The sequence below is a fragment of the Pezoporus occidentalis genome, unplaced genomic scaffold (genome assembly GCF_034315485.1).
Source record: "Pezoporus occidentalis ecotype Australia unplaced genomic scaffold, CSIRO_AGI_Poc_V1 ctg3, whole genome shotgun sequence".
NCBI lineage: Eukaryota > Metazoa > Chordata > Aves > Psittaciformes > Psittacidae > Pezoporus > Pezoporus occidentalis.
The window spans coordinates 7304011-7319510 of NW_026914940.1; the positions used below are offsets into that span (position 1 = coordinate 7304011).

At 38.0% G+C, this 15500-nt stretch overlaps 1 protein-coding gene across 1 annotated transcript in view; it reads left to right on the plus strand.

Annotated features, from left to right (window-relative positions):
• The window catches only part of LOC134167867 (dynein axonemal assembly factor 11-like), a 303297-nt gene that overhangs the window by 254958 nt on the left and 32839 nt on the right, over positions 1 to 15500 (plus strand). Inside the window, exons 2-5 of the mRNA XM_062626997.1 lie at positions 2747 to 2837; positions 4269 to 4326; positions 5392 to 5604; positions 6372 to 6541. Coding sequence (XP_062482981.1) covers positions 2747 to 2837; positions 4269 to 4326; positions 5392 to 5604; positions 6372 to 6541 — 532 coding nt within the window. The remainder of the gene's footprint in view (positions 1 to 2746; positions 2838 to 4268; positions 4327 to 5391; positions 5605 to 6371; positions 6542 to 15500) is intronic.

Consider the following 15500-nt stretch of genomic DNA (forward strand, 5'->3'; position numbering starts at 1 on the left):
ACCATGAAACAAGTAACTCTCAACTCTCAAGTGCATCTTCCCTATAATAATGCTTCTGCAAAATGCCTTGTTATTATTATACGTGGGGTTTTTTTTGATACCTTGATCATTTTCTTACATCAAAGCCCATCAGGCTCACAAGTATTTCAACAAATAATAGAGTGATTTGGGACTTTTTTGAGTGAGGTAGAAATGGAAAGCTGAAACAAAAACCCTTGTCACTGTGTGAGAAAAGGTTCTCTCTTTGTTCTCTGTATCATTATTGGAGTGAAACGTTATTCAGTGTATCTTCTCGTTTGCAACTGCCTGCAAGAGCATTCACTGGGCTAATCTTAATCTTCAGTTCGCTCTTCAAAATGAATGCTTCTGATGTGAGGCTACTCCACAGGAAGCGTGACCTCATTCTGCCTCTGTGCTGCTGATTGCACGGGCTGTTTTCAAAAGGAAACAGAGGACTTCATAGACCTGCCTTTCAGAAACCTCAGAGCTAATCTCTTCCAGGAAGCTGCAGAAGGAGCACCCTCCACTTAACGTCTCAGAGGCACTCGTGTTGATGATGAGAAACTCTTTTACATGCATGTATTAATAGTGAAATGGATTTTCCAGGTTTGGAAGATTTTACACATATTTGTCTCTTAGTATATTTGTCAGCTGAGAAATAACTAAGCTTTGGACTCATTTCTGTACTGCTCTTCAGGAAGTTTTGTATTTCTGTGGATGTTGTTATCATTGCCTGCAGGGGGGAAAGACTACACTGCTCTTCAGAAATGACTGATATGTGTGGACAAAGAAAACTACCTTTGTAGGCACTTGTGTTTGGTAGGTTCAATAGCATAAAACTGGTTGCCTGGGCTTCAGTTATTTTAGCAGTTAACACTGTATTTTGGTACCTACTAATGTAAATATTTCGAACATGAAGACGGACACAGGATTGCTGGCTACCAGTTAAGGGCTTCATTGGCTGAAAGAGTAATTTGATTTTTGGAGGGAAAGGTAATTAAAACTGACTGTATTACAGCACAGGGGTTTGGGTGTTTGGAAATTCAAGGCAGGGGGGTTGCTGCCTTAAACTTCTACTTGAATTCTCTACATAAAATATTTCTGTGCTCACCTGGGATTCATTTTTAGTGTGACTTCTTAAAGCTATGGGGTTTTCTCCTGCCATAGTTTAAAGGTTCTGTGTTGATGATCAGTTTGTGGATTACAGATATAATGCTACTGCTTCATTGTACAGTGGTGGTTAAGATGCTTTGTTTTGGCTTGCTTATACTGTTACTATAGCTTCTCACACTATTAATAGCCCCAAACCAGAACTGAATATGAAGTGAAAGCAGAACACTGTGCAGCATTGTCTACAACATGGTATTTCCATGTTTTCCTCAGCATTGATTGAATTATGATATTTAGGAACCCTCTTCATTAACATGAGACAAAAATTCTCATGATTCAAAGGCAGCAAAAAATTCTGTTGGACTGCCTATTCTATGACTGTTTATGGAACCTTGGAATTATCACTAGTTAAAAGCAAATTGCAACTGTCTATTAATTCTTCAAAAGAGAGAAAGTCATCTTCTCCCCAGCAGTACATTGCATAGGTATATCTCTCACTTTCTGTTACGAATCACAGAATAGTTAGGGTTGGAAAGGACCATGAATCTATGTATAGATGCTATTTTACCTTAAATTTTATTTCTGTGGAAGGTGGCAGATAAACAAGCGCCCAGCAGGCGCATACCTTGCACATTTCTGAGACAATTCAGATTAGTAATGGAAGGACCATGGTTTGTTCTGCCACTTTGATCAGTATGTGCCAACACTTTCTAATGAAAGCTCTACCCATATGTAAGCTACTGTTCTTAAACATTGTTCTCTTAGTGGTTGCTACTTTATATTATCAAAACTGAAACAAATTACATGCAAAACAACTGTGTTGTGGGTTTCAGCTGCTGGAAAGTTTCACACTCAGGTTATTAAAGAGCTGTAGTAGGTATAACTGATGCTGAGGTATACTTCTGTATCCCTTTTCAAACAAATTTGCCCTATAATCAGTAACTTTAGCTTAAGCAAGTATATATTGCAACCAATAGAATCGTAGAATCATACAATAGTTAGGGTTGGAAAGGACCATAAGATCATCCAGTTCCAACCCCCCTGCCATGCCCAGGGACACCATCTCACCCAAGGTTCTGTCCAACCTGACCTTAAACACCGCCAGGGATGGAGCATTCACAACTTCCCTGGGCAACCCATTCCAGTGCCTCACCACCCTCACAGGAAAGAATTTCCTCCTTATATCCAATCTAAACTTCCCCTGTTTAAGTTTTAACCCATTACCCCTTGTCCTATCACTACAGTCCCTAATGAAGAGTCCCTCCCCAGCATCCCTATAGGCCCCCTTCAGATACTGGAAGGCTGCTATGAGGTCTCCATGCAGCCTTCTCTTCTCCAGGCTGAACAGCCCCAACTTTCTCAGCCTGTCTTCATATGGGAGGTGCACCAGTCCCCTGATTATCCTCGTGGCCCTCCTCTGGACTTGTTCCAACAGTTCCATGTCCTTTTTATGTTGAGGACACCAGAACTGCACACAGTACTCCAGGTGAGGTCTCATGAGAGCAGAGGGGCAGGATCGTCTCCTTCGACCTGCTAATAATGTGATATATATATTGATGATACTATCTTAGGCATCCTTATTTTTAATCAATTAAAAATAAACCGTACTTCTGTTTCTTTTTAAACTCTTTTACAGATAATCTGTATTACCCATTATCCCATGGTGTGTGAAACAGTCCTTTTCAAGATGTATGGAATATTGCATGTTGCATCAACACCAAGAACAAGTAAATTTGTGCATGTTTGTCAGAGCTTTTAATTAAAAAAACCCAAACCTCTTGTGGGGGGAATCTTGTTTGGCTGATAAGATTTAGGATTTTGATGGGTTTAATTTATATCCAGATCTACAAACCACCTGTCAAGTTCTTCCTGAATTTTCTTTTCGAGTTTGGATAAATTTCTTGGTTCTGAGTATATTTTTGCACAATTAAGAATCATGATTCTGCCTAAAATGAGATCTAATTCAAGAGCTAATTGCGTATGGAAAAATATAGGTCTATAACATGTCAGTCTCTGAAACACGCCACCACTCTCGCTTCTTGTACAACTTGCTGTGTGGCATTCTGACCCATGTTACTTATCTCTTTGCACCTCCACTAAGTTTCTTCCACTTATCTCCTCAAGTTGTGTTTGCAAGGATTAGAGGAGAGTTTTCTTATGGTAATTTTTTTTTAATTGGCATTTTTCAAACTGTAGGAGAAACAGTTTGTATGGGAATAGGGTAATAGGACTGGAAGGTTTTACTTCCCTTCTCTGGTGACCCTGCCTGGTCCCAACGCTCAGTTAGCCTTCACGTCCAGGTTGTGGCTGACACCTGAGCTCCAAATGAGCATAAACAAGATTCCCAAAGTGGAAACACTGACTTTCATGTCTTTTCTTTGCCTCTGTTCGTAATTGAACATAAAAAAAATGAATTCTCTTGGACCCATCTCCTCTCATAGGTGCACGATGGTCATTTACTAATGGTGTTTTAAACATGGTGCTCTAAAGATACAGAAGAGGCAAGATAACATAGGGAAAGATCACACCTTTTGTCTTTCCATGTATAACATATAAGTTTTCCCTATGGATAACCATTGTTCGTATCTTATAAGACTGGTTCTGTCAGATGCTCAACATCTGGCAGCACTTCGCACACTTGAGCCATGGTAATCCAGACAAATCCTATTTCCGGAGTCTCCTGTCACAATATTATTATCAACCTGTGTCACTGTTTTTATTCCAGTGCGTGTTGTCCAATGCCTGCCATTTTAATCTGAAAAATATATTGCAATGGTTATGGTGGTCCGTTTATTCTACTCTGTATCTGTTGTCAGTACATGTTCTGGTTTTGACCCTAACACCATTAAAATTACTGCAGCTATTGTGTTTGTGGCCATAATTATTTCTCTCAAGAAGGTTGTGAGCTGTGCAGAGTACACGTATCTGATTAAGATTGATTCTGATTTTTCATCAAGATGAGTTTCCTACAAACACTGTGTTTTTCCACAACTCTTTCACCTGTTTTATCTCCTTTAATCTTTCCCTTTTCTTTTATTAGCTTCTATTATGATCTCTTTTTATATGCACAAGGTACCTGTCAGTGAAGACCTGTCAACTGTTTAAGCTGTCAGTAGATATGATAAACACTCCTTCTTATTTGCCCTTTGCCTCTACAGGTTCAACAGAGTTTAATGGAGAACATAGACACAGCCTCTCACAACGTGTTTTTCCAAGGTATTTAGGACAATTTTACTTGTTTAATTTCATTTTCATTTCATTGGAGATTTTGTAAAATCCCTTTGGGGGCACTCAGAATTGTAGTGCTCGTGTTAATTTAATTACTGCTTAAAATGAAAGTTCACAACTACTGCTGTGGAGACTGGAAGCACTGGCTTTGCAATTACAAGGTTTTGGAGTATTTCTGTTCCACCTGCTTTTCCCTCCACTGAAATTATGGTATCCCTCAGCAACATGCCATATGGGATAGTGAAACATGCTACTGAAACCCATGTCAGCCACTGAATCTATCCAGTGTCTTTCTTTCCATGGATGTCACTGCATGGCCCCTTGGAACTCAAAGGTGTTGAGGAGAAAGGACTAACCCTAACCATAAATTCAGTTTTCTTGAGCTAAATAAAATGTCCACAGCATTTAGATTCTTTCACCTTTGTCACTATTCACTTCTATTTTAAATACCACATAGTATATTTTTCTGTGATATATTTCATCTCAAAGTCAATTGTATTTCAGTGCTGGATGAAGTTATCACCATGGGTAGACTTTATCCCATGTTGTTCTAGCTGCGTGGTATTCTAGGTTTTTGAGAATGAAGTCATGTATCTTTAAGTCTTCATTAGGTTAGGTTATAAAAAGCAAATAAATCCTTCCTGGTTTGGAGACACTCAGGCTTGTTCCATGCAGAGTAACTCAGAGAAGGAAAATACTGGAATACCTCCGTCGACGCCAGGTAGGTGTGCATCTGGCAGGAGTCCTTGGCCAAGAGCACCGCCACAGAAATGCATCATGCACATCTGCATTCAAGCTGGCTCCATGCTCATGTGAAACGCTACAACTGGCATGAAGCCCTCCAGTCATTTGAAGCTCTGGAAAGTGTGATGCAGGCACACTCTAGCTGTCTGAAACTCCCTGGGTCCAAAAGTAATATCATTATAGCCACATATTCTAAATCTGCGTCATTACCAGCCCCATCAGTTGGTAATGTAAATTCATAGCTATTAAATCATGGGTTTGGTCTGTCTAGACATTCACTAAATTAGAGAGTTTATTTCTCCTTTTCAGTTATGCTTGTGCCTTTTTGGACGATGACCCTGCTTATGAATATCATTCCACAAATGCTCCACCAGGATCCCTTTCCATATGTCGCCGCAGCCCTCGACTGCTTTCTAATGGGTATTACATTTGGACAGAAGACAGTTTTCTGTCTGATGAAGAGGGCAACATAACATTGACACCATCCCAGACAAGTGTTACATACAAAGAGAATTTAGTTCGGTAAGTGAACTGTATGCAGTTTTACTCAATGTTGGCAATTGCCTCCACATCTCTGTACTTACCTAGAGGTATCTGTGTGACTTTCTATACTTTGGTTGACATAATATCAGCATTGCTTCTTAATGGAAACATCTCAATTTAGTTTAGAGAGTGCAGTGACTGAAATAGCTTTTCAGTCATTTCTGATCTTACTATCCAAAAACTCTTCAGTACACAGTTGTTGCTGTAACTGGAGTTGTGTCCAATAAGGAAAAGGGAAAGCTACAGCTTGTTTTGCCAATGAGGTGTTACAATGATAAGGAATAAGGAAAAAAGTAGATATGTGTATATATATACAAAAAAATAAAAAGGTCTGGTCCTGAAATTCTTCCTCATGGAAAAATCTCTCTTGATTTCAGAACATCAGTTTAGGAAAGTATCTAAAGTTGAAGTACAATGGATTTGGGCTGCACCAAAAGGGTTATAATAGGGTGAAAGTTAGGGGTAGTGGGAGATCACTTCTAAAAGTTCAGAGCCCAATAACTGTAGTATCATTTTTATCGCAATATCCAGTATCACAACATCATGATATATTGCCATATATTGCTGTTAATACATCCCCTAGCATTACTGCATTGTGCAGCAGTCATTCTTGGTGACATACCCAGGGTCAAGAACAGCACTCAGAACATGGTTCCTCCATGTCAACCCTGCAAGCTTTAGAGCTCTGTCCCTGCTCAACAAGAATGATTAACTCTGTTCCTTGACAATGTGTCTTTTCTTTCTAGTGTATTCAGGCGAAGGAAGAAAATCCGTCGCTCTCTTGCCAGCTTGTTCAGTCTCAATGCCTCCACTTCTTGGCTCAGCAGCACCGTCCCCAGCAAAATGGATTCCTCCCATGTAGATGATCCTTGGCCTGGTGAATGCAATGAACTAGAAGCCAGTCAGAGTGATGTTGGTAAGCCCTGACCAGGCACCAAGTAATCAAGCCACAACCTTACAGTCTATATTTAGTGGGACTTGGGAATCTTTCTATAGGTTTTGCAGGGGTTGTTGACCAAGTTGTGCAGGTAAAGCTTAGATGAAAGACAGAAAGACAGTGGTGAATTAAGCTCCTGGCATTGAAAGAGTATGAGTCCACAAAGACCTTGATACCAAAACAACATTTTTAGACTGAATTTGAATCCAAAGTAATCACCAGTGATGTTTATACTGGTGTCATTAATATATGATGGTTTATTCAGTTTTGTCTTTACTCTCCATATTTTCACCTGCATACACTGAACCATCCAATTCCTAACCCTTAACAATTTGGAAACCTCTCTGTGTTTAAATAATTAACCTCCCCAAACCAATTCATTAACACAAGTCTCAAAGCTCTTTGTCTCAGTTATATTTACACTTTTTGTAGGTGATTCAAATGTTTCTTCTGAATATAACAGCTATGACAACCATGTGGCACAAAAACAAGCTCCAGCACCTAACAGAGTCTCTCTCAGCAAAGATGACAAGTTTCTTCAGCCTGAGAAACCATCTTGTGTATCAAAATCTATCTCTCCATTTATGATAAATGCAAATGAAGAGACTTGGAGCAACACAGGTGTGTTACCTTCTTATTCTGATATGTCTTATTTTTAGAGTGAACTATAAATGCATTAAAAATGTTGACATGCCCCCCCCCTTGCAGAATAGAATTTATTTCCTGAAACATACATTTAAAATGACTGATTAAAACAAATTGGCATTTACTGTTTATCGCCCTCTGCCCACATCTTTTCCTCTCCTATTTTCAGTGATAAATGGAAAAGGGGGCTGAAGAGGAAAATGGAGGAAAGGGCATGGGAACAACAACTGAAAAAGGCAATTATTCAGGAAGTCTTGTTTTCTGAGAGTGTGCAGGGCTCAGTGTCTCTATGGCTGTGGGGGAAAAAGACTCTTGAGAGACACCCAGAGCATGAAAATTAGGTTTCTGCTTTGAATCGCTGTAGGCGAATTCTCTTGAAACCGAAGAGACTGGCCTCACAGGCTGAAGGTCTTTGCAGACACCTCCTGTCATACATTTACTTTCGTGAAAACTCATGAGGTTTATTTTCCTGGCTTTTGTTTTAGAATCCAGGACAGTGCAAAGTGTCCTGTCTCAGATGGTTGCATTGATCACGTGTTTAATCATTTCAATATGTACAAGGTAACTTCTATTTCTTTTGTTCCTGATATGAATGCTTATTGCATTTCAACTGTTGGATAAATGATAAATCATTTATTTATGGGGCCACATTTTCAAAGTTAGATATATCTTATTATGAAAATGTATTTTCACATTATAGTTGGTGCAGGCAAAAAATCTCAGCTATACAGGTATGCACAAAAATAAGAAATATGTACGCAGACATGGAAACTACTTTGTCAAGTGTGCTTGGACCAGGGGTTTTGAAAGGCTGAGAAGAATCAGAATGGATCTATGTGTGTCTTTTTAGGTGACCAGTATGGGTATTTCAGTCTGGGAATGCTGATGTCTTTCCTTCTAGGACATTATCCTCAAAAGCTTACGTAATTTAAAGTCTTACATTGTAGTCCATCTACCAGAGTTCAGAGGGTTCATCAACAAGAACCTTCTCTCCTCCTCCCATCCAGGCTTCACCTCTATTAACCCAATATGCATCCCTTGTTTTTTTCTAACCTTGATGGGTATTGTTATGTTCTCAGATATTTTCTGGGAGGACTGTCTGCCACTTTGCTCCTGATAATTTTAGTTTGTAAGTACAGACTTTCTTTTTATTCAACACAAAATATTTTACTAAGTCATGTCTGAGGACCAAAAGTTATCCTTGAATGTATATCCACAGCTCTTATTGATGCTAGTAAGAGCAGTATGTGGGCATATGGGGATGGGATGTAGCCTTCTATAATTAAAGGATTTTGCATTGAATTTCACAGTTCTTTTGTCCAAAGATGCTGCTGTGTCGTCGTTCTTCAGTTTTGACACACCTTTCAAAGCAACTAAGTTTTGGTAAGTGGCTCCACTGTCATGTGATGACTAGAGGAATTTAGAAATCTTATATTAAGAACAGGAAGGAGAGAATCATTCTGTTGTTTCCATGTCAAAAGATAGAAGGCATCATCTGAAGTTACTGGTGGAGCATATGGCTTTTCTATTACTGATTTGTACACATATAAATTTTCTGTTTATTTTGAAAACCTGCCTTTTCATAATGTGCAATAAATTACACCTATTTCTTAGCAGAAAAGGAAGGTAAACCTAATATGCCATAACTAAAGATGCAAAGACAGCCCCATCACCACTTTCCAGGGACTACAGAATTGATATGACTTGGTCCCACTACCCCAGTCTTCCGTTAGCTTCAGGACAGAGCTTTGCCTTTGGCACATACTGTAGTCTGATAAATGCCTTAGAGAGAAGCAGTAAATCAGTCTGATCAGTTGAATAAAGGTGCTGCTGTTGTTGTTTCAGACTGTTTATTTCCAAGGTTTGAACAGAGCTGTAGTTTCTAAATCCTTCTGGAGAAAAAGACGTAGATATTTAGATGGTTTGCATTATATGTTATGGGCAAGGTCATACCCAGGCCTCCATGCTGAAAACGTGTGTGTGTATGTGCTGGATTTATGAATTACCATTCTTTCACTCTTTATGCAGCAGAAAATTCTTCTGGACTGTGTAAAATCTAAAATGCTGCTGAAACTAAAAACATTTGGGCTTATCTGAATTTTTATGTGGTGAAAGTGAAGCTCAAAAAGGACATTGTTTCTGCAACTGTGTCAGGGTTCAGGAGTTCAGTGTATCCCAAGGGCAACAAGACAAGCTGGCGGACCTCTTAGCCTTTGAATTGAGGATAGTGGAAGTTAGAAACAAGAGGGCCCAGCTTGGAGAGCCTTTTTACAATGACAGTCTTGGATCTGGAGCATCCATGATCTTATTAAAACACCCTGGTTACTCAAGGGTGGTATGTTACACTTTGTCACTATGTCATTAGTCCCAGTAAAATCAAGGCCAACAGGTTAGGACTAGAGTGTTGCAAATGCATGCTCGAAAGTTCTGTTTTCTGACTTCCTGAATAGTTTAGCCCTGAGTCATAAACAAAGCTGCTCTTCACAAGAGGAAAACAAATACACTCTGAGAGATTTTCAGTTGCTGGTGTACAAAGAATACCTCTTTTCTGCTCATCAAAAGTGAGAAGTTACCTGCTCAGACAAGTAGTCTATAGCTTAACTAAATTTGGCAAACCAGGACCTACATAAATCCTTGTTATAACAAGCTGTGGTTTAAATTGGGACATCAAAAATGTATGCTTTCTTTAATTTTCCCCACAGAAAATAATTGGAAGAAAAGAATAATTGGTGAGTATATGTTTGAGTTTAGAAAGAATTCCATACTTTTTGGGGTGACCGCTACTATGAAATGAGGTTCAAGCATGCCAGGAAGGTTCCTTGGACTTCTCATTAACAGAAGGTTTAGCTGCAGGACACTTGCCAGTTTCCACTGCGAATGACTCCACTTTGCTGTCTAAAAGTCTTTTTTTCATTTTGTTTGGATGAAATATTTTTTATTGTTTGACAACAGTTGCTAAATAGTGTAAGCTGTTAAACAACTGCTGTGCTTCAGCCCAGAGGAAACGTTATTTAGTAACAGGCAAAGCAAGCCTTCCTTTTTCCAAGTTTAAACTGAACAGTAGTGCCAGGTGCTGTACTGCTCTGACTTGGTATCATTCCACTGAAGGAGTAAAGTAGCATCAACATGTAACAGCCCAGAATATCTAGAAAACACTTATAGATTCTTCTTTTCCCTATTTTTTGTCAGCCAAGCCTCACCTTTCTCCTCCAGTTTTTGATTATCATGCATTTCTAAGTCTTGGTGCAACTCAGAACCTTTAAAACAAGAGTGCTGATTTATTTGTACTTGGAGCTGGCTATCACCATCCTGGCTCTGTTATTTCCCTTATCTCTTTATTTTGAAAAGATAAAAATGAAAGGAGGGAACTAAATGGAGCTGTGCCCAGGTTTTCGTTCCTTAGAGTGTGGATAAAACAGCCTTGTTCTTCAATTTGCTGCTGAGTGCAGTTCAGCTTCTGAGATCTAAGGGCATCTGCAGAGCTGCAGACACAACCTCGGAAACCTTACAGTCTGCCCTCAGAAGGAGGACTTTCATCCTGAGAACAAAACCACAACAAATGATAAGCAGCATTTGGTCCCTTTGCAGACTTCCTAAAGCCTACAATGAAATATACATCCTACTCATCCAGTCTGCCAAGATATGGCACTTCTTAAAGTCAGTGGAACTGTTTATAATTTTGAAAGTCAGTATCAATATTAACTGAAGCAGGTACTGTAGGATGGAATGGAGAACTTGGGTTTTGTTGCCTAGCAGGAATAAACTAAATACAGACTGGCACAGGTTACTGAGAGACAGGATCTCCAGCGTTTCAAAACATGCTTGTCTCTTGCTTTTCATAAAAACCTAAAAGCAGAGTAGTTACTTTTATGTATATTTTGAAACGAGTTCACTAACAGTTTTCATTTTTCCTCCTCCTCAAATTTATTTTCCTCAGCTCTTCAGCATCAAACTACTGAACACCTCCTTATGGCCATCATTACACATGTTCCTGTGGGAAAAAATAACAGAATTGTTAGAGTTCTTCCTTCAAAATACAGTTAATTTTAGCTTTGTTTTTACTTTTATTCTTCTCAAAAGTGTGAGTGAGGCCTTAATTTCTTAATGGCTATTTGAAAGCAGTCATGCGAAACAATTGCTCTTATGTCAATGAAGTCCTTTGCAGGCATGGGGTTCCTACAAGCCTTTTGATAACAAATTGATGGTAAAAAGTGCTTTGTAATCCATATTTTTTATAAAAATTAATGTCTTCCCATAATTCCTGTATTAATTCCTTGTAACGACATACTGTCAATGATAATAGGTTTGGATAGTGGCTGAGTACCCATGGCAATATATTTCAGAAGCTTTATTATATTGTGCGTGTGCACTGCCTTTTGGCCCTTATGCTGAGGATTAAGAAAAGAAAAAAAGAGGAAGAAAGATATATTATTAGAAGGAAAGCACTCCTCAGAAAACCAGGAATCAGAATATGGAGAAGCAATGACTAATCTGAATTACCTGGATTCACGTGCAAAAATACGAGATCTGCAGGTATTTACTTTGGAAACACTGATCTCTAATTTTCAGCTTGGATCTTTGCTCCAGCAGACTAAATAGCACATAGAACTTGTGGGTAACCAAAACCTGCTATCTTGTGACTCCAAGCTTTTAATAATCTGCTTCTTGAAATATCTCCCTCTAAGCTGGTTTAGCTAGGACAGCAAGGATTTCATCTTCCTGCACAACAAAATGATAATGTCTGAGGATACTACTGCTTACCAAATCATTCTACAACTAGTGCTGCTTCAATCTACTTGTCCTCTGCTGTGCTAAAAGCCATGCTAGTACAGCCCCAGCTGGTAAATCGGACACAAAATGCTGCCTGTGGAAGGGCTAGGTGTGCCCATGGGGTACAATCAGGCTGGCAGGCATAATGGCAGAGGTTTGAAAACTCTGCAGTAAAAGTGCAAAAATGAAAGGTTTTGGTGGAAGAAACACCACTGTCCGACCACCTGTGTGTTAAGCCAAGCTCAAGCACGTTATAACTGTTTTTCTAGCATCAAAAATCTGAACAAATCATGCCATAAGGAAAAAGGGGACTTGAAATTAAGTTAAAATGCACATTTCTCTTTCAAAGAGTGAATATATGCTGGTTATGTTTTGAAGATAGCATCAATAGCTCAACATCAAGAGCTCAAAAAGAGAAATTTCACCCAAATCACCAACGTTGTGTAGTAATTTACTTTATCCCAGTGCATTAAATTGACTTTATGTGAAGATAGACCATTTGATGTAACAAGAGCAGGTTTTATAGTTTCAATAAATGGTGATGACAGAATATTCTTCTTCATAAAACTGACCTATTATGTCACTAAAATAGTAGTTATAATACTTATCCTCATATTTACTTGCAGTTAAAGCTCTTGAATAATTTTGTTACTATTAAATAATTCTGCTTCTTTATTTACTTTATGGAGACAACTGAGAATGTATTTCATTGTTTAATATGTATGCATATTTTATTACTTATTTTATTGCTACTTATAACAGGTCCATTACTTAATGCACTTTTAAAACTAAAGGATTATAAAGATTTTTAGTGTATAAATAATCTCCTAGAAGAATAAGATGGAAAATTAAATGCCGTACTGAAAGTTCTAAGACTGCAATTACTCTGCAGTCATCAAAGTGATTATGCTGAAAAGTAGAAAAACCTGAATTCACTGTAAACTAGTTCACTGAAAGCTAGTGAAGAAAATGCTGATTCAGCTTGTCAAAAGTTTGGTCTAAAATGAATTGTTATAATCTGTCTATGGATAAATATAAACTCTAAATTAGAATTGTTCTTATCCTGAGAGAGGGAAATTCTGGGACAATTTGGCAATTGGAGTTCAAGGGTTAAAAATAAGATGCTTGTGAACCATTGATATTGCCCTCCATATATTAGTATTGAATTAACAAAGTTTTATTCAGTTACCACCCTGGTTGGCTTTGGCAGTTCCCTTCCATATATTCCAATGGACATAAAAGCAAGCCTTGTATTGTCTGTCTGAAAAGAGGCATAATAACATGTTCAGTCATGTTGGATGAAAAGGTTGAAACTAGGATCTGTCTGGTGAAAAATCGAAGACAACATCTTCTAACCTAAATGTTTAAATCCAGACTTTCAGAGGTAATTAGCATTTGCAGCTTGTGTTAACCAGAGTACCATGCCTAGGATAATTGTGAAATGTAATTGCAGCAAAGCAAACCCATTGTTGATTAATGATAACTGGCGCATCCACAGAGGAAACAACTAGAATTTTATGTTTCTGTCCCCAGTGATTAAACTCTTACTCCACTTTAATATAGCATGTTATTTAGAAAAATAAAAACAACAAAGAATTTCAAGATATAGATTTATAACCTCCTGTGTGTTAACTCATACTGTTTGTAACTATTATTTTTGTCATTACACTTTGTCTTATACTCTCTTATTACTTGCTGTGTTCAGCTGAATTTCAGGGTCATTCTTCAGTATATATCACATAGTGCTTTATAGCAGGAATGTTCCTGTTGTAGCAAGCATGATGATAACATTTATGGCATCCCTAAGCTTGTAATGTTCCTAATCTGTGAGCAAGTCTGCTTTGTATTTATCCTGAAGGCATAACTCATAGAAGCCAAACCATACAAAGATTAATATTTTTAATTTAAATAACAGGGAATAAACCACACTGGTACAGAATACAGGTATGGCCATTTAGTCCAGCTCTGCAGAATATACTCCTTGATATATTTTTTTGTGAATCAGCTGCAATGTTTTGTAAAATTCTTTGTATCTTTTAATATACACTGAGCAAAACTGGTACTTCGTTTTTCATTTTATATTATTTCATTTTTATGTTTTCTCATGCTGCTTTTTTCCCCCTTATCTTTGGTATTTGCATAGCAGTAAAGTTGTTTCTGTTTGAGTTCTTCCTGTGTTTGAGGGTGTTGTTAATAATGAAGATTATTATTAGTAATTGCATATATTTCAATTAATTTGTTATCCGTGAGTTTATGTCCTGCCTTGTAGGTTATCTACTCTTTGGGAGAAGATTTAATGGTACTTTGGTGTGAACATGAAAGCCTTGTTTTATTACAAAGTAACTATTACAACCATAGAATGTAACAGTAGTAGTAATAATAATCATCTTAATAATAACAACAAAACCAATAATAATTATTTAATAGGAAATAGATAGACACAGGTTCATATTCTGAGTGTGTATTAGTCAGTTAATTTCCACCAGCCAAGACTCTGACCTGAAGCGATTTAACAGCTAAGGTTTAACCTCAGATATCAATTTGCTGGGTCTTTAGCACCTTACATGAGTATGTACTGATGGAGTGAGCACATACTCAAAGTACTTCTGATGCACTGTAATAATAATTCTATAAAGCTTATTTTTGTCATGACAAATATATTTTATATTGCATTGTTTTACACATTTAACAAATAAACTTGTAACGTATTAAAGTGGTGCAGTGAATTCCTTCAGGGAGGGCATGCCAGATGGTACCCTTTCTCTTCTTGGTCACTCCATCCTCCTGACTGTGATGTGGCTCTTTACATTACCTCTGTAATGTACATTGCTTCATGCTAAGAACTTGAGCTTGTGCTGCTTAAAACTCTTAGTCATAATGTGACTGAGGAGCATTATTCATGCATGAAAATAATGAACACAATAAGGTCAATGTATGCAAATATAAAATTTGTGATTAGGTTGAAAATAAATGAATGCAAAATTTTCCTGAGAAGTTGTACAACACCATGAGTGCAAATTACACCAAGTTTTGTGTATGTCTATTGTGTTAATGTTGTGCAGCTTCAAATAGTTTGTTCAATGAAACATTTTGAGGCATAAAACATTTTAAGGCACATAGGCCTTCATGCTGAAAGCAAGTGTGTGTGTGCTGGATTTATGAATTACCATTCTTTCACATTTTACACAGAAAATTCTTCTGACTGTGTAAAATCCAAAACGCTGCTGAAACTAAAAACATAGAATCATAGACTCATAGAATAGTTAGGGTTGGAAAGGACCTTAAGATCATCCAGTTCCAACTCCCCTGCCATGGCCAGGGCCACCTCACACTAAACCATGTCACCCAAGGCTTCGTCCAACCTGGTCTTGAACACTACCAGGGATGGAGCATTCACAACCTCCCTGGGCAACCCATTCCAGTGCCTCACCACCCTAACAGGAAAGAATTTCCTCCTTATAACCAATCTAAACTTCCTCTGTTTAAGTTTTAACCCATTACCCCTTGTCCTGTCACTACAGTC